This window comes from Tachysurus fulvidraco, chromosome 2 (assembly GCF_022655615.1).
Source record: "Tachysurus fulvidraco isolate hzauxx_2018 chromosome 2, HZAU_PFXX_2.0, whole genome shotgun sequence".
Classification (NCBI taxonomy): Eukaryota; Metazoa; Chordata; class Actinopteri; order Siluriformes; family Bagridae; genus Tachysurus; species Tachysurus fulvidraco.
Genome location: NC_062519.1, coordinates 4,289,275 through 4,314,836, shown reverse-complemented (window position 1 = coordinate 4,314,836; position 25,562 = coordinate 4,289,275). Strand labels below are relative to the sequence as shown.

The 25,562-nt window shown below is 38.5% G+C and overlaps 1 protein-coding gene across 3 annotated transcripts in view; it reads right to left on the bottom strand.

Moving 5' to 3' along the window:
• Positions 1 to 25,562, bottom strand: part of arhgef10la (Rho guanine nucleotide exchange factor (GEF) 10-like a) — a 161,303-nt gene that overhangs the window by 76,603 nt on the left and 59,138 nt on the right. For all 3 annotated transcript variants that reach the window (XM_027167845.2, XM_027167846.2, XM_027167848.2), the window contains 3 exons: positions 17,695 to 17,810; positions 14,288 to 14,415; positions 3,143 to 3,243 (listed from right to left, as the gene is read on the bottom strand). In XM_027167845.2, the coding sequence (XP_027023646.1) occupies positions 3,143 to 3,243; positions 14,288 to 14,415; positions 17,695 to 17,810 (345 nt within the window). The remainder of the gene's footprint in view (positions 1 to 3,142; positions 3,244 to 14,287; positions 14,416 to 17,694; positions 17,811 to 25,562) is intronic.

Genomic DNA, 25,562 nt, shown 5'->3' with positions numbered 1-25,562 from the left:
GGTTGTGAGAGAGTGTGTGAGAGTATAAGAGGTTGTGTGAGAGTATAAGAGGTTGTGAGAGAGTGTGAGAGAGTATAAGAGGTTGTGAGAGAGTATAAGAGGTTGTGAGAGAGTGTGAGAGAGTATAAGAGGTTGTGAGAGAGTGTGTGAGAGTATAAGAGGTTGTGAGAGAGTGTAAGAGAGTATAAGAGGTTGTGAGAGAGTGTGAGAGAGTATAAGAGGTTGTGAGAGAGTATAAGAGTATAAGAAGTTGTGAGAGAGTATAAGAGGTTGTGAGAGAGTGTAAGAGAGTATAAGAGGTTGTGAGAGAGTGTGAGAGAGTATAAGAGGTTGTGAGAGAGTGTGTGAGAGTATAAGAGGTTGTGAGAGAGTGTAAGAGGTTGTGAGAGAGTGAAAGAGAGTATAAGAGGTTGTGAGAGAGTGTAAGAGGTTGTGAGAGAGTGTGTGAGAGTATAAGAGGTTGTTAGAGAGTGAAAGAGAGTGTGTTTTTTGTTTTTCTTAGGAATTCTCTTGAAAAACATTTATCATTGCGCTCAGGCTCTGGCTAGCCGTGTTTCCTCCAGCAGCAGTAATCTGCCAAAACCCACTTAGTGTCAGCCAAGATTGTTATTTGCTCATCACCATAAAAGCATTTTCAACACCCGAAGCTGATGAAGCAGAACAGACGACTGTTACTGCTGTTCCTGTGGACACAACAATTTAGCAAAACACTAGCAATCTTCAAAAATAAAACTATCTATCTGCGTTCTGGCAGGAATAGAAAGCAGATCGAGATGGTGAAAGAAGATCAAATCAAACATCATCACATCACAACTTTGTGGTGTCACAGTTTTTCTATCTCTCGGTTATTTAACAGTATATACGGAGATAAACAGCGCAGCGTTGTTAAATTTGTAGTTTTAGTTGGTCAGAAGTCGGGAAAGTTGATTAATTTTCTCTAACAGCAACTGTGACTGTAATGGAGTCAGAAATAGAAACAGACAAGTGGAGGCAGCTGTTACAGGGAAATAATCAATGATGAGGAGGTGGGATGCAGCTCATTGTGAAGAGGAGTGTTAGTAGATAATAAAGAAAGAAAGAAAGAAAGAAAGAAAGAAAGAAAGAAAGAAAGAAAGAAAGAAAGAAAGAAAGAAAGAAAGAAGCGTGCTGTGAGATAAAGCTGCATAATGGAAGATAAATATAGAAATATATGAATGAATACATTTCTGAATGATGTTCAAGTCTGTGAGACTTCACATCTTCCAACATTTTCTCTTGATCTATTATCTTCAGAGCTAAAACAAGTTTTCACAAGATTACACATGCGAGTCGTGGACAGTTATTCAAATTCTAGTCAACTTCCAGCTATTCAGGAGTAATGAAGAACCTTGGAACGAAAGAACGTCTTCTAGTTAACGGAACGAGTTCAGTCACCTTGTCTTACGTCTTATTACCAGATATCTCCAAATAGCCAGAGCGGCTGAGCGCTCTCGGACCCCGTTTCCCCCCTCTAGTCCTGTATTACTGCCTCTAAAGGGTCTCCTGAAGGAAGGAGGCAGGCGTACAGAGGCGTCCTGCCGGCAGACGCGGATACAAGCCGCGCGCTTTCACCAGTTCGACAGCGGGAATACGTGATGGAGAGGAGGAGCTGCTGAAGCAGGGGGTTGAAAGAACTGTCAGAGAGACTCTTTGCTTCTACTTGGTGGAAAAAATAGGGGAGGGGGGGTAGAGGAAGGGAAGGAAAGTCGCATAAGTAATTCAGTGCCTTGCAGAAGCTCAGAAAGACAAGGCAGTTCTCCTGGTGTAGATGTTGCTGAAGGGCAGTTTTTACTTTGTGCATAAATTTTGCATATTGGTCTCATTATAAACTTGTGATCCTGGAGTCCAAGAATGATTCAGTAATGACTCAGACTGTGAGGTCATAACTTACGATTGAATAAAATAAATAAATAAATAAATAAATAAATAAATAAATAAATAAATAAATAAATAAATAAATAAATAATTTAGTTGCACCAAGCAACAAAATAGCACCGGGATGAAAAAGAACGAAAGAACGAAAGAGAACTGCTGCATCAGAGTGACATAACGATGATGTGACATCATTTGTCCAAATGTACAAAAAGGATGCTAGGTTCTGTCTCATTACAAAAAAAAAAAAGATACTGCCTATCTAACACGGTGACACAGGAATGTTATTACAGTGATCATTACACGGTAATAACAGAGTTATCTATAGGTACTTATATCTGCTTGTGAGCGTTTAATGAACAGCTCTGACACTATCAGTACACTGCATTGGAAGTGTTATGTACAGTATATTCTCTACTTTATGAATGTTTCTTATATCTGCTTATAAGTCTCTTATGAATCTTTATGACAATATCATGACACAGAAAGACGGTTAGGCATATTGTCTCTTATCCTGAGCTACAAAGTACGTTGACATACGTACGATTACACAACCTTATGTCAAGGTATTATGGCTTTTTATGTCAACTTGACATTAAAGTACTGTAGGTAATGGTAGGCTTTTGGACTAAATTGAAATAAATGGCAATATATTTAAGCTGTCAGGAAGTGCTTCTGTAGCCCCAGCCCTTTATGAAGCTATAACGACTTATCTCTAGGGTTAAAGTGGGTGTGGGTGTGAGGGTGGGGGTTAAATAAATAAATAAATAGATAGATAGATAGATAGATAGATAGATAGATAGATAGATAGATAGATAGATAGATAGATAGATAGATAGATAGATAGATAGATAAATAAATAAATAAATAAAAACAAAAGAGTTGTTGCATTGTAAGTGTGAAGATCATATTGATGGAACATTCCAGAAGGATTGCAAGCTTTATCTCTGCACAGGAAAATGCTCTCAGACTTGGTATTTAGTATTTTGGCATTCTAACCACGGTGGCGTTCCACACAGCACGAGCAAAAAAAAGGTCACAAAGAAGAATGTCATAGAAATTGTCTTTCTCCTGGCGAACCGGAGGATGAGTCGGGAAAAGAAAAACGCTCAGCGGTGGCATCAGACGTTTCATTTAGAGGCTGTCAGTCAGATGGCTTTTCAAAACATCGTAGCAATTGAAAGCACTTTGCGTCTCTGAATGACAAGTTATCTAAGTGGAGCGAGGACAGGAGGAGAAGGAGAACACTCACTCTGTGCTGTCTTAGCCAGATGAAGACGGTTGACCCAGGAGATCTTGCTGAGAGGACTCGGAGTGTTGAACACCACCATGAAACTGACTGGACGACCAGACCTGCAACAGACCCGGAGGCAGCTCAGGAAACAAAATACAAAAGGATTTATTCATATTCATTCTGCGTTTGATGTCTGAGACTACTGTGAGTCATGACAACAGCAAAAAGGGAATTTTTATGGAGTATCACAATTGATCAGACTTCCATCAAGGCACCGTAGCCTTAAAAGTGCCCTGAATTAAAGTTTTATTTTATTTTATTATACTTCTATATAGTCTTCAAATAAGATTCAGAAGAAATATTAAAGCCAAAATTCCGTTTTGGGGGTGTGTTGTTTTTTTTTCATTACCATTTGCATAACATTTTTTCAAACACCACTTATCTTTATTTATTTATTTATTTTTACTAAGTAATAAATAATAGACATTGGGGTGTGCTTTTACAGTAAAATATTTTATTCTTCTCCTTTTAAATAAATAAATAAATAAATAAATAAATAAATAAATTACATAAGGCTGCATATTATTAAGTAAAAAAAAAAAAAAACTCAAACAAAACTGTTAAAAGTCTGCTTTTTTCTCACAATATAACCATAATATATCTGTATTATGCATCTGTTGGAAACCTGTTTGCATTTCATTCACAGCTTAAAATATGATGATGATTATTAATTATTATTATTATTATTATTATTATTATTATTATTATTATTATTATTATTATTATTATTATTATTATTATTATTAATAATAATAATAATAAAATCCAGTGTGCTTTCAAAATGCAACAAACACCTCAACTCCAAAACAAAGAAATGTTTTCAACGAAGTGATAAATTTCCCTTTTGTCATAAAGCTCCTTCAAATAAATTGGACCCATGATTAATTTGCTAATCTTAAATACACCATAGCCACCCGTGTGCTTGGTTAAATTCTTCATTTATCACAGCACTTTACACAACGCCACCTACACAATGTCACACCAAGCGTTTTTTTTTTTTTTTTTTTGGTAATTGAGCTCTATTCAAAATATGTATAAATAAAAGCCCCCTGATGCAATTTCCAGCCTTTTTACAGAAAATTCTGACATTAGTGTGAAGGTTTATTACTACTCAGGCTGGTCCGGCTCATTCGCCACGCCGATGATACACCGAGTTCACAGGAATCCTAATGAGCAGGAACCATTTCAGTGGATTTCATACAAATGGAGTAATAAGAAAATGCCTGTCGATGACTCTACCCTGACCCGAACCTTAACCATTCATTTCACAACCTTTCCATGAGGCTCATTCTAATGAAGTCATGCAACTCTTACCATAACCATCCATAACTTTTTACCCAAATTGCTGAATTTGCACTTGTGAGACCATTGAGGCTCCACAGATTACAGATTTTAAAAAGAAGTACAGTAAGATGAAGTAAAGAGCATCAGTAAATGCGCCAGTGACAAATGAAACTCTTCCAAATGGGTTAAATCCATGTAGAAACGGGAATATGAGGTCTAATGACCAGTAGTGATGACACCCAAGGTCTGTGTGCAAAAACAAAGCCCACTGTGTGTTTTCACTTGGTTCATTTAGTGCAACTAAAGTGCACTAAAATCTAAAATTCAGACCTGACCTACAGTATAGCATTCGAAGAAGATTAAAATCAATTCTTATGCATTTGATCAGACCAGCATTAGAAAAAATAAAAATTTAGAAAGGAGTCAGGTGTTGGGAGTCACTGATTGACTCCAAATCCCAAAATGAATCGGCAATATCTTTTCAAAAACAGAAAGAGTTAACGGAGCACAAATATGAGATAGAACAAGAGACTAAGGACATGTACAATCTTAGCTGAGATAATCCTTTGTGTGTTCTTCTATTTGTTTCTTAACATATTTCCTTAAAACCGTGTCGCTGTGTTCCAGTGAATCTATTGTTTCCGACTGATGATGCTTTGTCTACCCTGCTTAAGTTTCCCTCCCACTGACCTTTGACCTGTTTACGCATATAATAACATATTCAAAGCACAACAATTAAAAACGTAGCAAAGACGTGTCAAGCTAAATACGACGCCAGAGCAGATAATTATTTGCGTGACTCCGTTATCGAGATGACGTCATTTTTCTAACATAATGGACTAGTTCTATAGCTGCGTCCCAAATGACATACTACACACTATGCACTTATACATTGCACTCCACTGTCTAGTGTATGTACGTTAAAAGTGTAGTATAATTTCAAATGGAACACTAATTGTTCGCTTAATTTTTTCTTACTAACAATAAGTATAAGCCGATTTCGGGTTGGTAGTAAATGGCATTAAACTGTAGTGCAATGTGATGCAGATACAGTAGCTTTAGCAGATTATGGTGGATTATTCAGTTGTTGAAAAACAAATTATAATATCGTCAACCGTCTTGAAATTTGGTTCTCATCATGCTTTATTTCCTCGTAGTAGCCCAAGCTATAAAAATTGATTGAATGAAGTGTCCTGAAGTGTCCAACTGTTTTCAAACCAGTCGTGACAACATAGCAGGAATCTGCAGGTTTCCTTCGTTTCACTCAAGACTTATTAAGGGTATATAATGCACCACTGATGATTAACACATCGGCCTTAATAAGGAGTTTAGCAGACATCGTGTGTAAGTCCATTGTGTAGTCTGCCTGAGTTCTTGCTTCACTTCAGAAAAGCAAGAGCCAGAAATAGAGAAAGAAGCCTAAAGAAAGACACAAGGAAAAAAAAAACTATCAACTAAAACCTGTGACTGAACTCATAAAAGGCAAGAGCTCAGTCAGTAGCGATAGCGCTTTCCTTCCTGCTTGCGCTGTTTCTCACAACTCAGCAGAAACATTTTCAGAAAGGTGGCAATAAAGTGCAAAAGCTGAGGAATCATGTTCCATATAAAATGCAGGCTTGGCACAGTCATAGCTTCCTCCAAATGACTGACCCAGAGTCACGGGGTGTGTGTGTGCCTCAGTGTGGATAAGGGCCCCCAAGGCAACAGGGCATAACAGAGAGCAGGGCACCGGCTGTTGTCTGGCAGGTGGGTGAGTGGTGTGTGTGACAGTAATGCAAAAGAACAAGACAGATGTTGGCCACACTGCATTCATCACACACACTTACACAAAAAACACTTCTGCTGCCTCTCCAGTACCTAAAAAGGCTACGGAGGATCATTGGAGCCCACTTCTGGCACAATCTACTGTAACACTAAGGGTTCTAAGCTTCTTGAAGGGGTTCAAGCAAAACATTTTCTGTGGTGAGGTTCTACACGGTGCCTCGAGAGGGACCTTAAGAGTGCTAGACACCAATTTTCTGAGAGTGTGCTACTTCTGGAAATGTGCAGAGCAATAAGTGTTTGTATTACTGTTAATATAGCACTCAAAGTGGAAGATTACGGATTATGGAAAGTTAGACGGTCAAAAGTCAAAAGACGGTCAGATGGTATTTTGTTGGTGGTGGTGGAGAATTGTCTAAAGCCCCTTTTCCACCGAGGCAGTTCGAGTGCTGGTTCGGAGCCAGAGCCTAAGTCAGAACCAGTTCTTTCTGTTTCGACCGCCAAAGCACCGGCTCCGAACCAGGAAAAGTGGTTCTTAAGTAGCACGAAAACGTTGCTGGTCTAGACTTAAGAACCGCTTGCGTCAGGAGCTGTGGGCGGGGCTACTGTTAGCGCATTTGTTAATGTACCTTAAGTATACTAATGTTTAATACATTTTTACTTTACCCCAATATGATACATTATCAGCACACATGATAGTAGGTAGCTACATGCTAAGGCTAATTTTTTCTGTGTTAATGATAAAATAACGTTATGTACTTTATCGATTACAACCACCGTTGATACAGATTACATGGAGCTGCACGTACACGTTTTATTCGCCGCGTTTGGGTGTTAATGTAGGTTCGCAAAGCCATGAGCATTAATGGTAAAGCAACATTCGCCATTGTTGTTGTATTTGTGTTTTCCGCTGCTGCGCTAACGTTGCTGGGACACGTGACACGTATACAGTGACGTCACACTCGGCGCTGTGATGCTCTCTAGCCGGTGGAAAGGCAAAGCGGTTCTTAGAAGGTTCGCCAGTGGAACCAACTTTGAACCAGCACTAGTGCTAGCTCTGAACCAGCACCCGGTTCTTTCCGGTGGAAAAGAGGCATGATACAGTACGTCAATCGGTAGGTGTTTAATAGAGTAGAGATTTGATTAGTCTGAAAATCCTTTATATCATTTATATTCTATATAATTTGTTTATAAAGGGGCAGGGTCATCCTACAACCCAGACCAAACCCTTCAGAAGATAAGGGTTCAGTTCCAGAAGGGTTCCAGAGACTAAAGTGCATTAAAGCAGTTCAGTCAGGACCACTTGAGTCAAAATAAAGACAATTCTTTGAAATATTTAAATTTTTTATTTGCAAGCTTATGAAATTTACATTTGGCGGTATGGCTCTGTTCTGAATTCCCCTTCCTTTCCATGAGCTCCATGAAAGCTAGTCAGGGAACAGCAGCAGCTTCGTGGGGGGACAATCTCCCATTAACTGGGAAAGCAGTCAGACAACACCCCCCCCTAGAACAGAGCCTGCATCAGTGACAACAGAATGCCACTGATTAAGTTAAATACAGTTCCAAGGAGGAGCTATTGGAGGAGGTGGGTTGCAGCAATGCAGAGGAAACAGCCAAGCAGACAGACTGAAAAAAGCATTTAAATAGGGCGCCCTGTTTGAAATGGACCAATAGCGTGCTTAGGAATCAGATCAGCTGATGGGCGGGGTTAGAAAATTGACATCAGCTGATAATCGAGCTTGACTATGTGGCCTGCCTGAACTGACACTGAACGCTATATTTTTGGTGACCTGGCTGTTTTCACTTTAATTTGTCACTCTGTATATATTGTAAAAAGCATTTGCTGTAATGTTTTCAGGAGGTTTCCTGAAGTGAGCATATGATACGAAGAGCTGTCAGTTTAAAGCAATAGTTCTTAGGGGCTTTTTAGACCTGGTCACTTCATGCGCTTTCTGTGATCCGATAGCTATCCGATGGTAAAAAGACCAGGTTGTAAATGCCCTCCGAAACGTTTTGGAGACGGATATAAATCCGATGGTTCAAACCCCTTCAGGAGGAGGTCTGGGACGCGTTTCAGATGAAACTGGACAGGTGTAAATGAATGTAGTTGTTCAAGCCACATACGTCAGCGCTATACTCCTCCCGAACGGAAGTACGTCACTCGCAGGTGACTCCTGAGTCGTGCATCGCGCCAGAAACAAATATGTTTTCCCAACAGCGCTAGCTCCGATCTTTCACCCAGGTGTCTCGTTGGGTCTTATAATGCACTGTGAAAATCCAGCAAACAGTAAAAGCTGTTTTTTTGTAGCAATCGCATACACCAAAGCGTGTTCCATTTCAATCACCCCGGAAATGAGGTAAAATATATTTGCATTTTGGGCGGGAGTAGAAAGATCGGATCGATATCCGATTCGCCGAGACGCATTTATGTGGCCTAATGTAAAGGGAACAGTTTTAACAAATCAGATAGCTATCGGATCAGAGAAAACACACGAAGTGACCAGGTGTAAAAAGGACCTTAGGCACCATATGAAGCAGACAGAACCAATGTGGTAACATACTGTAGTAAATGAACGTGTTATTAACACTATTCCCAATAAGCAATTCTTCCAACTGTAGACTTTTAACAGTAAGGTTTGGTTGCTAAGCAACATAGCAGGTAAAGACATTGCATGGGCAAAAACGGTTTAATCTGGTGTGTTAATACAGTGTTCAGTTAATGCGATGCAGTCATGGATGTGCGTTTATTGAGAATTTTATAAAGGTTTTCTATAGGGCTCAGAAAATTCTATTTGTTTTATAGATATTTTACATTTTACAACGTGAAAACACTAAAAACTGCACAAATACACAGCCACGGTTTCCCAATACACACCATATTCATCTAAATATGGTATCCTAGTATATGTGTGGTAGCCTAGTGGTTGCTGGGCTACCAATCGGAAGGTTGTGAGTTTGATTCCTACATCCACCAAACTGCCACTGATGGGCCCCTGAGCAAGGCCCTTAACCCTCAATTGCTCAGTTGTATAAAAATGAGATAAAATGTAATTCGCTCTGGATAAGGGCGTCTGCTAAATGTAAATGTAAATACACTTTAATTAAGTGTAGCTTAAAAGAGAGTTATTCATTTTCTGTATTGTTTATCCTACACAGAGTCTCGGGAACCTGAAGCATATCCCAGAGGACTCGGGGCACAAGGTACCCTGGACGAGGTACCAACCCATCACTAGATATAATCGCCTACTGTACATACTTGTAAACTACGGAAAATTGGAAAAAGCCAATCCGTCTAAAGTGCATGTCTTTTGACTATCAGAGGAAACCAGAGTACAGTGATGCCTCGAGATACGAGTGCTTTGACATACAAATTTTTTGATACACGAGCTGTGATTCGACCAAATTTTTGCTGTGAGATACGAGCAAATATTTGAGATACGAGCATCCGAGCCGCCGCCGCCAAAACAAAGATCCTCAACAACCATGTGTGCTCTGTTTCCCGCGTCTCACTCGGTTAAAGCCACCTTTCCACTGCACACGACAAACGATGGCCGATAAAGCGGAAGTCATTCGTTTCCTATGGAGAGTCGCAAAGGCACTGCGTGAGGTGCCGACCATCTGCGGATCCGTAATTTTCGGATCCGTTTTGAGCGTTGGAACCGTTAAAAAATTTGAACTTGTGCGACTACACCGCATCCGATATGCCGACGGGTTTTTATTAAAACGACCGGCAGATATTAGTAAGCAAAGAGTGACAAAAAAGGCAAAAACAAGTGAAGAGAAAAGCAATGAAGAAAATTAAGCAAAATGAATGTAAAGAAAACAGAAATTGTAGCAATTAAGTTTAGTTAAGTTAAGAGAATTTCAGTTAAGTTTGTTAATTTTAGTGAAGTTTAGTTAAGTTTAACTAAATTTAACATTTAAGTGTAAAGTAGCATTAAGAGTGTACAGTAGCGAGTAAGTGAACGAAAGTGAAAGTGTAATTCCTCCTAACTCCTCCGCCTGTTTACTCCTCCCTCAACCTCCGTGCGCATCTTCCGTAAAGTAAAACCAGTTTATTTTTTTTTAACATTCTCTTTTATTACTGTATGTTTTCATACAATATTTGTCATTTATAAATACAGGTACTGAACATTTTTCATATTCAAAAGACATAAACAAAACAACTGGAGTGGAATTTTGCGAGCTGGAACACTCTCATTGTTTTGAGATACGAGCAATTTGAGATACGAGCAAGGTCACGGAAGGAATTAAACTCGTATGTCGAGGCATCACTGTACTTAGAGGAAACCCATGAAAGCACAAGGAGAACATGCAAACTCTGGGCAGAGAGTTACACTAAGTTGTTTTAACCTGATAAGCAGAAGGTATAGGGAAAAGAAAAATGACACAAAAGCATTTTAGAACACCTGCTGTGTCTATCTGCAGATTCAACACGTACTGTATGCTTTTTAAAAGACAAACAGCAGTGGAACTGTAGCCGACGGAGTAAAATGCTTTAAACCCATCACTTGACACCCAAGTGAACAACAGTTTAGGATTCGAGCCACGTCGCTCAAAAGGACACAACCCTGGAGCAGTAGGTGAGCTGTCAGAATGCCAGTATGCCACCCGCCAGCTGCTGACCCATGTCTCCACAGTCAGCGCCAGACTCAGTTCTTATATAATCACTGTGCATTAAGGGCTTTTTTTAAAAGACATCAGCTTACATAGCAGTAACATACGCACAAATTGAAGACTTGTGCAAAAGACTTATCAGGGTGAGAATTATTAACCTTATATACTGTACAGTAGCAACATTGGCCAGCTTTGTTCCTTTTACCTTATCCAGACTTCTACATAGTGGAGATTTAATGGTACAGCTGGCTTAAATGTAGGCGTTAGCTTCCATTAACTCTTTTCTTTGCATATCAACATCTTGTTACGGAGCTGGAGTCAGAGCACAGGTTCAGCCATGATACCGTGCCCCTGGAGCAGGAAGAGTTAAGGGATCCTAACCCTAACCCTAGGCCGGGAACCTTCAACCATTTTGGTCGGTGACCAGGTCAGCCTTTGAGCTGCCACTGGCACAATATTTTATTCAAGTACTATGCATTATTCTTTACAAACTGTAATATGTTTACTATATTACGCTGAGGCAAATCTATTTTTTACATCTATTCGTTTTGTATTGCAGTTATTCTATAAAAGATACATAGCCATTTATATGTCTGAATACAATTCGAATAACTCAAAGCGACATTGTGATACTTGACAACAGAATGTGATACAGAACGGTAATTTATCAGTACTAAATTCCACAAACGATGAAGATCATGTTGTAATCATCACGTAAGTGAACGATGATGAAATGATGCTTTAGATCGGTCGTTCCTCAAAAAAAACGTAGTTGTCGTTTCCATAATTCAATGCGGACATCAGTCTCGTTCTGCACCTGCTGTTTACACCGTGTCATTTCTTGTGAAATAACATAAGCAAATCTGTCTCTCTCATCCCTCGCCTTTGTTCTTCATTCTCTCTTAGCCCGCCCTCCCCATCCCCCAGTCTCTGTCCTTCCATCTCCTATGCGAAGCCTTCACTAATCCGTCTTCATTTCCGCTCCTCCACGGCCATCCTTCTGAATGACAATTCCTCCCGTCTCTGCGCGGCGAGGATAAGCACATCCAGGTGCATGGTGGCGTGAAAAACGCACATCCTCTGCCACAACACATTTACAATCACCCTTTTCTAATGTGACATAATAATGGCACATCAAAAGGCCCTTTGAAAGAAATTTAAAAGAAATGACTATAGTGCTCAGAGTGGGCAAAGGAAAAATGAGGTCTATGGCAAGTGTTAGCTAAGCGCTAGAACCGAATTGACACATCTGTGCTTACTGAATCAAGGTCAAAAGCAACTGACAATTCTTCGCTGTGTACTAAAGGTAATGAATTTAAGAAATTATCAGCTAATGGTCCGAACAGCCATCCTATTAGAACAGTAATTTGCTGGTGAATATAATGCTTTTAGCACAGACTGAGCAGATGTAATAGTAGGTGATCCAGGGAGCAAGTTCACATGGCATCCACATCCTTCATCATCTGAAAGCCGCCTGGAGCATGTGGTAAAATGTTCGACATTAGCTAGAGTCTTTTTAAAATTGCTCAGAAGTTTGCACAGACCTGCTCAGCATTGCAGATGAAAGATATTCACTGGCAATTTTTCGAATTAAGTGATGGAGAGAAATCTTAAGAAATTGGGCTTCATTATGTTTTTATTCGTTGTGCGTTGAGTGTCAAAGACGAGTAAAGTTAGTGACTCTGCACTTGCATTACTGCTTGACTTACAATTTATTCTGAATACTTATTACCTGATACAAGACCCAGGATTGAAGCTTAGAGATCTGAGATTTGTCTTACAATTTCAGATTAGACACCTGAGATTTGACTTCGGGCGTGCAGTCCGAAGGCCTCGACTCTGAATTGCGGCCCAAAGACCCGAGACCTAATTCTTACGCGGAGGTCAAAGAATTGAGACTCAGGCTTGTACCTTAGAGACCTGAGATCGAGGATTTGACCCGGCCTTGTAAATTAGAGACTTTAGAAATTAATTAGATTTGTAGCTCCAAGGGGGGGCACGGTGGCTTAGTGGTTAGCACGTTCGCCTCACACCTCCAGGGTTGGTGGGTCGATTCCCGCCTCCGCCTTGTGTGTGTGTGGAGTTTGCATGTTCTCCCCGTGCCTCGGGGGTTTCCTCCGGGTACTCCGGTTTCCTCCCCCGGTCCAAAGACATGCATGGTAGGTTGATTGGCATCTCTGGAAAATTGTCCATAGTGTGTGAGTGAATGAGAGTGTGTGTGTGCCCTGTGATGGGTTGGCACTCCGTCCAGGGTGTATCCTGCCTTGATGCCCGATGACGCCTGAGATAGGCACAGGCTCCCCGTGACCCAAGGTAGTTCGGATAAGCGGTAGAAAATGAGTGAGATGAGAGTGTTGCTCCAAGACCTGAGACTTGACTTGGGAAAGCCAAAGATCTGACTCAGGCTTGCACCTTTAGAGACCTGAGACTTGACTTGAATGTGCATCTTAGAGACCTGAGACCTGAGCTGGCTTTAAGGATTAGAGACCCAAAAATTGTATTAGATTTTGTAGCTTTAATTTGGATTTGCATCCCAAAGACGTACGTCCTGAGACTTGACCCTGCCTTGCAGATAAGAGATCTATTTTTAGCTCAGGTATTTGAGACTCGTCTCAAATGTGAAGGGTAAAGACTTGCATCTAAGATGAGACTTGACTTGGACTTGCAACTCAAAGACCTGAAATTGAACTTGGACATATAGCTTTTGCACCTGAAATGTGACTAAAATTTGCAAATAAAGACTTGAGACCTGTCTTGGATGTGATGTTCCAATATTCTGACTTGGATTATAATCACTAGGATTTTTTGGGAGCATCTCTAGTATTTGTTTGTTACAGTCCAAGGGCAACACATTGAGTAAAGCTAATCTGATTATCTAATTAGATTATCTGCTGTTCTTTTTTAATCAAAGCTGACATTTGGCTTGAAAAATTAAGACAGAGACTTTCATTTTTTTTGGATGTCTGTTTGATGAGTTTTTAATGTCCTGTTCAAGTTTTTTCTTTGAATCTTAGACTAATTTCTACGCGCTCTCACGTGTCCTTCTCCACACATACACGTCAGTATAAAAGTTGGCTATAAAAGAATAAAAGTGTCTAAATTTTGCTTATGCTATAGAACGCCCAGGTTGTCTTCATGCACGCAATAAACTATATATTTTATTATAACCTTGCTCTCGGTCCCCTGATTATTCAGTCATCTCCCATCTGATGAAACTGCACTATTTTGATGGTTATCCAGACGAGATTTTCAACAGATCATAATTTATCCCAGGTTGAGCAAAGTGGACTGTCAAATATTCAAATTTTTATATTACTATAGCTAGATTATGTGCCCAATGCACCAGACATTCACTGTTCTTTTAAATATGGCACAGCTCAGTCATTCGAGGCTAATTCATTACGGGGAGCCTGTGTAGCTTTGTAAAAGTGTGTCACTCACTTGTCTGGCTTGCCAGGGACTTGTAGGCGAAGACGGCATTTGTTGGCACTCTGTATTTGGTCCTCTTTGATGCGGATGAGTCTTTGCAGGGCCAAGCACCAGTCTTGTGCCACGGTGGAGTTCAGATTCTTCACACACACACACACACACACACACACACACACACACACACACACACACACACACACACACACACACACACACACAGAAGAACAAGATAAATATGACTAACAATTTGAGTTGAAAGGTAGATACACTACCTTGGGCATAACCCATGGGATGTGGGAGCTTAGTGGTAAAGGCATTGCAATATTGATCGGATGGTTGCGAGTTCAAATCCCAAGTACACCGAGGTGTCACTACTGGGCCCCTGAGCAAGGCCCTTTAACACTCAGTATATCCCTGTAGAAAATGTTAAACACTCTATATAAAGGTGTCTGCCAAATGGTGTAATACCTTCATAAGCATGGCAGTTAAAAACAGTTTATTTATAAGTGTGCATTCTACCTTCATAGTATACAGTATGTATTATACATATGACATTCATAGAAAGTGTTCCTAATGTATTCAGTGCTTATGAATATGTTAAGGCTCGATGCACAACACATTTTAAATAAAGTCTTATCCAATGTAACACCTACAATTGATAACCTCAGAATCCATAACGCATTATGAAGTCAATTTAATGTGTAGCATAAGCATGCATAATACCTTATAATGCCTAGCATAGGTCTGTATCAACATTTTTATGGAATACTTGAGCATGACTAATGCCAGGTGATAAGTATGTTGTAACAATATAATGTTGTACTACTCTAAAACACATAACTCTGAACTCTGAACAGAAAGTTATAATACAAGAGCCAGGTTTAAAATACCTTATAACATTATGTCACATTACAAACATCAGACTCAAACACTTTCTAGAACTACTATTGTTGCTTATAAGCATTCACATATGACATATTCCAGGCATTATAACTCATTTAAAATCTATCATGAATACCGGCTACAGAGGAAGAGTTATTACATGCTATGTCTCATTGGTAGCTGCAATCCAAGGCTACAGCTTCCAAAAATAAAAGTGTAATAAAGTGAAGCACTGAACCTCTTGCAAACACAATTACTCCCTATTCCCTAAAGCCAAATCCAATCGAATCCTTCTGCAATATCAATGGGATTCATAGACTTCTTTTTTTTCTCCGTCTTTCTGTTTGCTAGAATTTCTCAATAGACATCGGACACGATGATCAGCCTTTTGGGCAAAATTCAGTCATTTGGAGAAAAGCCGAAAAAAACATAAAGCAACATAAAACAACAAAAAACAAAACAAAACAATAAAAAACTGGAATTGTTTCCCTATATCTAGACGATGGAGAAAGTGGAATTTGAAAGATTTTGGAGTTTTGGAGGCTTGTTAAGGCATCAGGGAGGCAGCCTGGATTTGGTTTCCGAACCACGCAGACACTATCAAGCAGATTTTACAGATTAGCAATTGATGATCTGCACATTTGGTTCCTGATCTTTGATGACATTTTAATTGCAGATACATTTTTAATTGTAGGACTTTCACTTTGACAGTTACCTGAAAGACCTTCTCGCTCAGCTCTGACTCCAGTGCTTGGATAGTTTTTTATTATTTTCATTGATGTATTCTCTTGGTATGTTTTTATTATTTCATTTTGAATTTTAGATGATATGGAGGCACTGGAGTGGTTGACATGTCGGTTATTTATTGATTGATTTTAATAAGGCATGGCTACAAATAAATATATTCAAATAATCTTGAGATCTATTTCATGCCCATGAAATATTTAAAGCTAGATATACACTGTGCTATTTAAGCAGTTTTAATGTGATTACTAATTGGTAAAATTATGTAATAGACAGCGGAATAATGTATTTAAAATCCTATGGACAATTTCCACATTCTGCTTACGGCATCAGTCAAACTGATCCGGACTCGAGAGGCCTCATTTTATTGGAGGCTTTTAGGCAAGTGATATTACAGCATTCATATATATATATATCATTCATTCATTCATTTTCTACCGCTTATCCAAACTACCTCGAGCCTGTACCTATCTCAGGCGTCATCGGGCATCGAGGCAGGATACACCCTGGATGGAGTGCCAACCCATCTCAGGGCACACACACACTCTCATTCACTCACACACTACGGACAATTTTCCAGAGATGCCAATCAACCTACCATGCATGTCTTTGGACCAGGGGAGGAAACCGGAGTACCTGGAGGAAACCCCACGAGGCACGGGGAGAACATGCAAACTCCACACACACAAGGCGGAGGCGGGAATCGAATCCCGATCCTGGAGGTGTGAGGTGCACATGCTAACCACTAAGTTATATATTATATAAATTATTAAGTAAATAAATAAATAAATACTTTTTTTTTCTTTTAATTCTTTCATTTATTTAATTTAAAAGAATTTAATTGAAACTAATTTCCTTTTTTCTTTTTTTTTTAAATTACCTTAAAATTAATTTAAAACAAAAATTGTTTTGTTTCAATTTCAAAAATTCTAACATTGGATAAACATTTTTGTACATGATGATTTGTGGACCCATGCATTGTTTTGACTGAAACACGAAAATAAAAAATAAAATACAACTAGATTTGTAAAATTCGTCGCGACAAACTTTGATGTTGGCTTTGACGGTGCAAGTATTCGCAAAAGATTGTGAAAGCTACTGGACCTCTAGGGTGCCAATACTTTTGGAGGTGAGCGGACATGAGCATGTGACGTGATCCGAATACCCGTGAGGCAGTTCCCCTCATTGTGCTGAGTGTTTTGATATGTCACATGTCCATGTTGTGCAAATTTTTAATTTTCACGTGACCTCAAGTGACGTCACGTGACGTGACCTTAATACCCGAGGCCAAAACTAACCATGAAGTGGTCTGATAACATTATGTTCTATACTAATCTAAAATCCCGCTATTCGATCCAAGTTGTTGATCTCTATAGTGAGTTTAACAATGTACTTTTCAGAGTCTGATGGTAGCGAGGAAACCTTAGCAAGAAACCTTGACAGGCTGCAAAGTATTATCTCATAGCCTTGTTATATTAATTCGTGACCAGCTCTTCACCATGACACTGAACGCTTTGAGAAAAAGTATTACGGGACTGTGACTTTCCACAACATATTGAGTCATGGGAGATTTGTTCTCTTATCTTGACCTATTAATTCCTGCCCATGTTTTATTAATAAATATAACCGCTAAAGGCTAATATGCTAAAAGATAATCTGTGTTGCCATTTCAAAAATTAAACTCCATACTGTAGTGTGTTCGTGCAAGCTGTTAGTGCGAGTGATTGTGTATAATGTGATGTGTGTGTGAAACAGTCTAGGGTGTGTGATGATGACACGAGAGCTGTGTTTACCTGGTATGTTCCCTGTAAAGTGCCCACCAAACTGGTGACCTGCTCCACCACCGAAAGGTCATGCTGCAGCTCCTGGAGTTCTTGATAGAGCCGAGGAGGACCCAGGATCACTTTACCTGCCAATCAAAGATCATCTCATTTATCATGCATTAAACATCATGCTACATCATTTTAAGTGCTTTACAAGAACAGTACATGAAGGATCCTGTACTAATACCTGAAATAAGACTTAGATATAAATAAAAAAGCTCATAAAGAATGAAGAGATAAAGCATGAACTAATCAGGAACTAATAATGAGCTACGACATGGTTCTGATGAATTCGTGCATGAATATTTTATAATTTCTATCTTTATGCATTTTATCTTTGATATATATTTAATATATTTATTTCATCTTTATATTGTTTCTTGTTTTTATTCCTTTATTTTATTTTATTTATTTATTTATTTATTATTTTTATATTAAAGACAGTCGTAAAAAGCTTCGCTGCATGTCGTACTGTGTACGATCGTCTATGTGACAAATAAAATTGTCATTTGATTTTTGAATAAATTTAATTTGATTAATAATTCATTTTAATCAATAATTTCAATGATTTTAAAACTCAAACGTTAAGTAGATAACAAGGTAGTCGTTATTCACGTATAAATTCATCAGACTCACACCGTAGATAAGGTTCATCAGCTACATTAGTTACGATTATTACATGCTTCATCGTTAGGATTTAACTCATCATTAGTTCATATTTAAATCAGCATTAATTCGAAGATTATTAGCTGCGGGATTATTCATAATTAACTAACTTCCTTTTCCGGCATCGGTAGTAGATACATGACACAAATTTGCAACATCCTTTAAAGCATTTTGTATTAATGAACAAATTTCCATAACAGGAAAAGACTGAATGAATACGTTCGACCGTTTTGAAATGAAACCACTACAGCATAAAGCGTGATGTATTGCATCATTGTTTGGATAATGATCTTACGCTAATTGAGGCATCGTTAACTAATTTATTTAGCAAGTCAAAGAGCTATAAAACAGCGGAGAAAAAGTGAAACCTGAAAATATTCGGATGGATGAGAGGGAGATAAAAAGGCATTCGTGCAGAAGCTAAAAAAAAACAAGGTTTATTTATTTATTTATTTTTTATATCGTGTGATAAAATGAGGATGAGAAAAGAAGCACAGATCAGCGTGAGCACTACGCCTTCACCAAGGGCTGTGTATATCTTCTAGGTTTTTCTGTAGGACTGCATGTGTAATATGCTAATATGCACTAAACCTCCACACATATGTCACACATACAGTACGCATGTTCATAAACAGTCAGATTTCTATTGACATCATCAGTCATTGTATTGTATTTCTATGCCGCATGTTTTCATATTGATAAAATAATAATTTAAAAAAATAATAGTAATAATATATAATTCCATTTTGTATGTGTATGACTGTATCGTATGTGTGTATGTGACCAATACAATTTGAATACTGAAAGAAGTAAAAGTTTGCGTATTACATGTAGTTCAAGAGCTTCAGCTACTTTCTGGATGTGAGAGACCGGTGCAAAAAAACATCCGGCGAGCATAAGTTATTTTATTTTTTGGAAACCCTGTGTGGATGACAAGAGGAATGACGAGACAAGTTCAAGCTAACAGAAAGGCTAGCTAACTGAGGAGAAAAGCATCTCAGAACTCGCAAAACACGTCATAACGCTGACGCTATTCTTACGGTCGTCAGGGTTCGCTTGAACTTTTCTCTGATAGAACACTAGGGGGCTTTAAGGCACACTGCCATAACGCCCCCTAGTGTTCCATCAGAGTGTTATGATTTGTGTCATGTGCTTTTGTTTGTTTTTACCCCACCTGATCCTTAGTCCATTCCCACTACTGCAAGCCTGTTAACAATGTATCGTTAACCACTTTGCCTATACCTGTCGTGTTGTGTATGTTTATTGTTGAGTCCTTCTCATAGCAGGGCTTAGACTTTTCCTGTCAGAATATTAGTGGGTGTTCCAGCAGCGTGTTTTGTGTCACGTGTCATTGTTTAGGTGTTGTTTTCACGTGTTGTTTCCCGCCTGACCCTGATTACCCTGCCTGTTTATTCCCTCCGTGTTTCATGTTACTTCCCAGAGTCCTCGTCTTTGGTTTGTCTGTGTTATTCTTAGTTTGGTTTGTCTGTGTTTTTCTTATTTGTTTTTCCTCATTTTTGCTGTGCCTTGTGTCAAGTTTTCGTGGTTTATTTCCCTGATGATGTTTTGTCATTTTTGTTAATAAATCGTGTCGTTTTGTTAACCCTGCACTCGGGTCTGATTTTCATCCACACTGTGGCAACCGCCTTTTACTGACATTTACGGCATTTAGGTGACACTTTGGGCTTTTTGGGCTTTGCTCATGGGTTCAACAGTGGCACCTTGTTGTACCTGAGATTCAAACTCATGACGTTTCAAAAGTCCAACACCTTTACAACTAGGCTACCACATCCCCTACCGAGTGTCTCTTCTGACGGTGTTTGGTGCTTTGTGTTATATTTCTGATTTTTGTATTTAGCTATCTAGTTTATACTCAGTGTTTCCTGTGGGTGTGGATTTTGATATTTTATTTAAACTCATGCATCTGGGACTGTTTTTCCCTGTCGGAGAATGGATGTGTTATAAAGACTCTATTCAGCTACACTTCAAATGGAGTGTTATAAATAAATATTACAGGAGGTAATGATTCTCAGGTCAATATACAGATCAGTATTCACATGTAGTCACGTGCCATATTTTCCCACATTTCACTGTCTATTTATTTGACCTTGTACAGCTTCGCTCTTTATTGTACAGCAGATTGCATTCATTTTATTTCTTTAGAAATCTGGTTTAATTTGATTTGAAATTCTTTCCTGATAGTTTGTGATTATTTTATATTATTTTTGAATTTTATTTTTAGTTTAGAAACATTAATTTATCTCATTTTTTTACACAGACAGTTACATCATCATCATCATCATCATCATCATCATCATCATCATCATTATTATTATTATTATTATTATTATTATTATTATTATTATTATTATTATTGTTGTTGTTGTTGTTGTTGTTATTATTATCATTATTATTATTATTATGGCATTAAATCATGACTATGAAGCTTCATTTAACAGACTTTATATATTACTTTATAATAGACCATTTGAGTTTAAAATGCTTTCAAGTAATTTATCCAAACTTATGACAAATTATAAGCATGTTATAAGCTTTCACAAATGTTTATGTTGCTTAAGAGCAAATCCAGGTTGACCCAGTTGCCATGACAAACAGGAGATCTCTTTGATTTGGGCTTTTTCTTCTTCTTAAAAGAATTTCAGTAGTTAGTTAGGAGTTGCTGAAGCTTGTTGTTTTTGAAGCCTGCTGTTTCTCCACAAACAAGATGGTACAACTTCGCATATTTGAGAAGAAACCTACTTTTGAACAACTCCAGAAGCAAGAAAGGCCCATTAAAAAACTCTTTGATATTTCCCACCCTTAACAAAGAAAAATCAATGCAGAATGTAGATCAAATCTCTAATGTTTTGTGGAAGCACACAGACTAAACTGAACACAAGAGAAAAAGAAAGAAAAAAAGCGAAATTTCCGAGAAATATGAAGGACTTTAAGGGCGAAGGAGAGAATGCAGGTGTCTCATTAGATGTGAAATGTGCCATTGATTTGAAACACCCGAACTCCACCTCCTTTTTTCCCCAGCATACCCAGCTTGAGGGAATCGATAGTAGGGGAAAGTCCAGCGTGAGAAGCATAATTAAATCCCAATGGTAGATTCAGTGACCACAGAAGTGTCTGGCCCTGTCACTGCCTCCACATAATCAAGTGTGTGTGTGTGTGTGTGCGTAAGTGTGTGCATAAGTGTTTGTCTGTGCATATGTGTGTGAGTGTATGTGTCCATGTATGTGTGTGTGTATGTGTTTTTGCCTGTATATGTGTGTTTGTATGTGTGTGTATATGTGCGCTTGAATGTGTGTGTGTGCATGTATGTTTGTATGTGTGTGTATATGTGCGCTTGAATGTGTGTATGTGTATTCATGTTTGTGTGTGTGTCCATCTATGTGTGTATGAGTATATGTGTGTGTATGTGTGTGTATATATGTGTGCTTGTATGTGTATATGTGTATGTGTGTGTATCCGTTTGGTTATATATGTGTGCTTGTATGTGTGTGTGTATGGGCAGTTGCATGAGTGTTTTTGTATGTGTGTTCATGTCTGTGTGTGCATCTATGTGTGTACTGTATGTGTATATGTGTTTGTGTGTGTGTAGATGTGTGTATATGTGTGTATGTATGTGTTAGTGTGTGTGTGTGTGTGTGTGTGTGTGTGTGTGTGTGTGTGTGTGTGTGTGTGTGTGTATGTGTGTGTAGACGTGTGTATATGTGTGTATGTATGTGCGTGTGTGTGCGTGTGTATTGGTGTGTGTGTGTGTGTGTGTGTGTGTGTGTGTGTGTGTGGGAAAAGTGGGAAAGTCGTGTTCAGTCGTTAAGGTGTATATTAAAGTATTCGTGTGAGTGACGCAAGTAATTGTCAGGTATAAAGTGTCCTGAATTAATTAGATTCTGCCTTCTGATTTGTCAGGGAGCGTGGATTCTTTTTCTCCTAACCCTGTGACCAATCAAAAGTAGAATTTAGCAGAATTAAACAGTCTCTCTCTCTCTCTCTCTCTCTCTCTCTCTCTCTCTCTCTCTTCCTATACTCTATTTTTCATTCTCTTACATCTTTAGAGACACACAGACTGATTTTGATGTAGCTAAATCAATAATCTAGCACAAAGCTGTCCGCACTGGTTCTCCTACTGACAGCCTGGCTTCAGCACCAGTGGTGAACGTTCAGAGTTGTAATCCAGCCTAATCTGGTTGCTGTACTGAGATTAGGCTTTCACAACACCTGCGTCAGCCAAACACATATTTTCTCACACACACACACACACACACACACAGACACACACAAACAAACATGAAGAAAGGCCCACATGTCCAAGGCAGGAGTCCAAAATGAACATTTTCAGAGCTGTTATCTGCAGCTGCAGCCCATTTTCAAAAAGCTCAGCACTGCATTTTCTGTCTTTACCATATATTGTATCTGTATTTTACATGTTTATTTAAAATGATCTCAAGTTGATCCCCAGGAGGGAAAATAGAATGATATTTGCGAGTAAAATAAACAAATGTAGAAGTCGTGTTCGAATATGTTTGAATTAAAAATACGTATGATGATTGAAAACAGATTTGAATTTATGCTATGATAAAATGTGGGCGTGTAAAATTCTTCAATTCAATTCAATTCAAGTTTATTTGTATAGCGCTTTTTACAATAGACATTGTCTCAAAGCAGCTTTACAGAGCATTAACAATTGTTTATGTTCTGTAAATTCTTTGAGGATGGAAAACTTTAAACTAAATATTCTGACATGATTGTGATCTTTCTCAATACGTGCGTGTTTTGCTAACTCTTGCCATGCTAATTTTTTGTCTGAACAGATCTAATTCCCATTGTGTCATTTGCGTTTTACCGTCTGAGCTAGCTAAATCGTTCAGCTTCAGTCATTTGCCGGTTCACACTTACCATCAAATATCACAACTAATCATATAAAGCTAGCTTTTATTTCATTGAGCTTACTCTTAACTTTCTAGCACGAATACTGATCGCAAACGAACAACATTATCTATCCAGCGTAGCTTGGCTTATTATCAACCTGAGGTATTGCACATTATTGACGAGCTAACAAACTACGACATCACTAGCAAGCTAGCTTCCCTTGGTCTAACCTTTACAGTGTGTAATTAAAAGCAGTAACCAATTTTTCTACAGATATATCCTGACATGAGTTTAAAAAAAATAAAAAATACTGCACAAAGAAGTACTGAGTAGCTGTTTTGCTAGCAAACTAGCTAACTTAGTATCTACTACAATAATATATTTAACACTGGTATGAATTTTGCCCAGCCTAGCTAGCCTTAAGTAAAATGTGAAACAGACATTATGCTAATTATTAAATTCCAACATGTAGCCATCTTTGCTAGCAAACCGGTCGGGTGTAGTAATGTATTTAAACATGTATTTAAAACTAGGACAAGTGTTTGCTAACAAATATCTATAAATTTAGTGCTAGAAGTGTAGCGTATAAAACATATTTTCTGATCAAAATCGCAGCCATGATTGATAAGTGTTGCTAGTTATTATACCTTGTAATTAACACCAGTGACCGATGCTTATTAGCAATGTGCCTAAACGTTAGTAAAGTTCTGTATTGTAAAATTGTAATATTAGCATTTAATAGCCATGTTCGCTATTAGCAGAGGTGGGTAGCAACGAGTTACATTTACTCCGTTACATTTACTTGAGTAAGTTTTTGAAAAAATTATACTTCTAGGAGTAGTTTTAAGTCACTATACTTTTTACTTTTACTTGAGTAGGTTTGTGACGAAGAAACTGTACTCTTACTCCGCTTCATTAGGCTACAATGAGCTCGTTACTTTTCTTTTTACCTCTTTGGTAATTCTACGCATCAATTTTAATGTTTTTTTTTTTTTTGACAGAGAGAGAAACTTCCGCTAAGGCTCTACCACATGACTGTTTTTCACAAATCAAACGTGTGCAGTCTCGTCACGTTACCATACTCAATGCGGCGCGACGGGTTAGTTAGCAACACAAACAGTCGGCAATGCAGACGATGAAGTTTAATAGTGACGTCACTGTGTGATTTTTTTGGTAAAATAGTTGTTTTCTGCATGTTTTCACACACGCACACACACGTTTTACGTTGACCGGTGTGCAGTTTTCTGTTCAGCATGCCTGGTATGAAATGTGTGTGTTTCCTTCTGTTGTTCTGTCACTGGAGACACACACAGTTTATGAGAATTTATGGGCTGCCTCGTTCTAGTTCTGCCTGGTTACAAGTATAAAGGTTTGGATATTTGTGTTACTTGTGCATATTTATTTTTTTATTTTTTATTATTTTGAATTACTTGAATTTACCTGAATTATTTTAATTGAAGCTATTTTGTAATTAATTAATTTGAATTTATTTTATTGATTGGATGAGCCATAATTTGCCTAAAGATTATTTGGTATTTTTGTCTGTCTGATTGTTGTCTTGTGTTAAAAAATAAATCAGACGTTACTCAACAGTTACTCAGTACTTGAGTAGTTTTTTCCACCAGGTACTTTTTTACTCTTATTCTAGTAATTATTTGGATGTCTACTTTTTACTTTTACTTGAGTCATATTATTCTGAAGTAACAGTACTTTTACTTGAGTACAATTGTTAGCTACTCTACCCAGCTCTGTACATTACTGCACAGTGAAAATATTTCTTTGCATATCCCAACTTTGGAGGTTGGGCCAAGATACAGCTCCACTGGAGCAGTGAAGGTTAAGGGCCTTGCTCAAGGGCCCAAAAGTGGCAGCTTTGCACTGCTGGGGATTGAACCCCGATCAAAACTCAAGAGGCTTAACTGCTTGAGCCACCATTGCCCCTGCAGTGAATTAATTGGATGCCATGTGCAAACAGCATCTACCGAAATCAAAAATGCTCACAAAGTTGTTTGTTTCAATAAAAAAAAAATGTTTTCGCCTCGAGGTGATGCAGTATGTGATGCCTGACACAGCAAAGAGAAGGGGAAAAAAAAGCTTAGAAGAAGAGCCAGAGGAGGTTTACATCTCTATACAGCATGCAGCACTGGTCCCTGAGCTTCCTGCAAGAACCATTCCATCAATAAATTAGGGCACCAGGGCTTGCAGGAGATGAAAAATGAGTCCATTTTTGAGGTGTGCACAGGGAGCAAGGGATATGATTTGGGCCCAGACGTCCCGCGGAGTGACATCATATG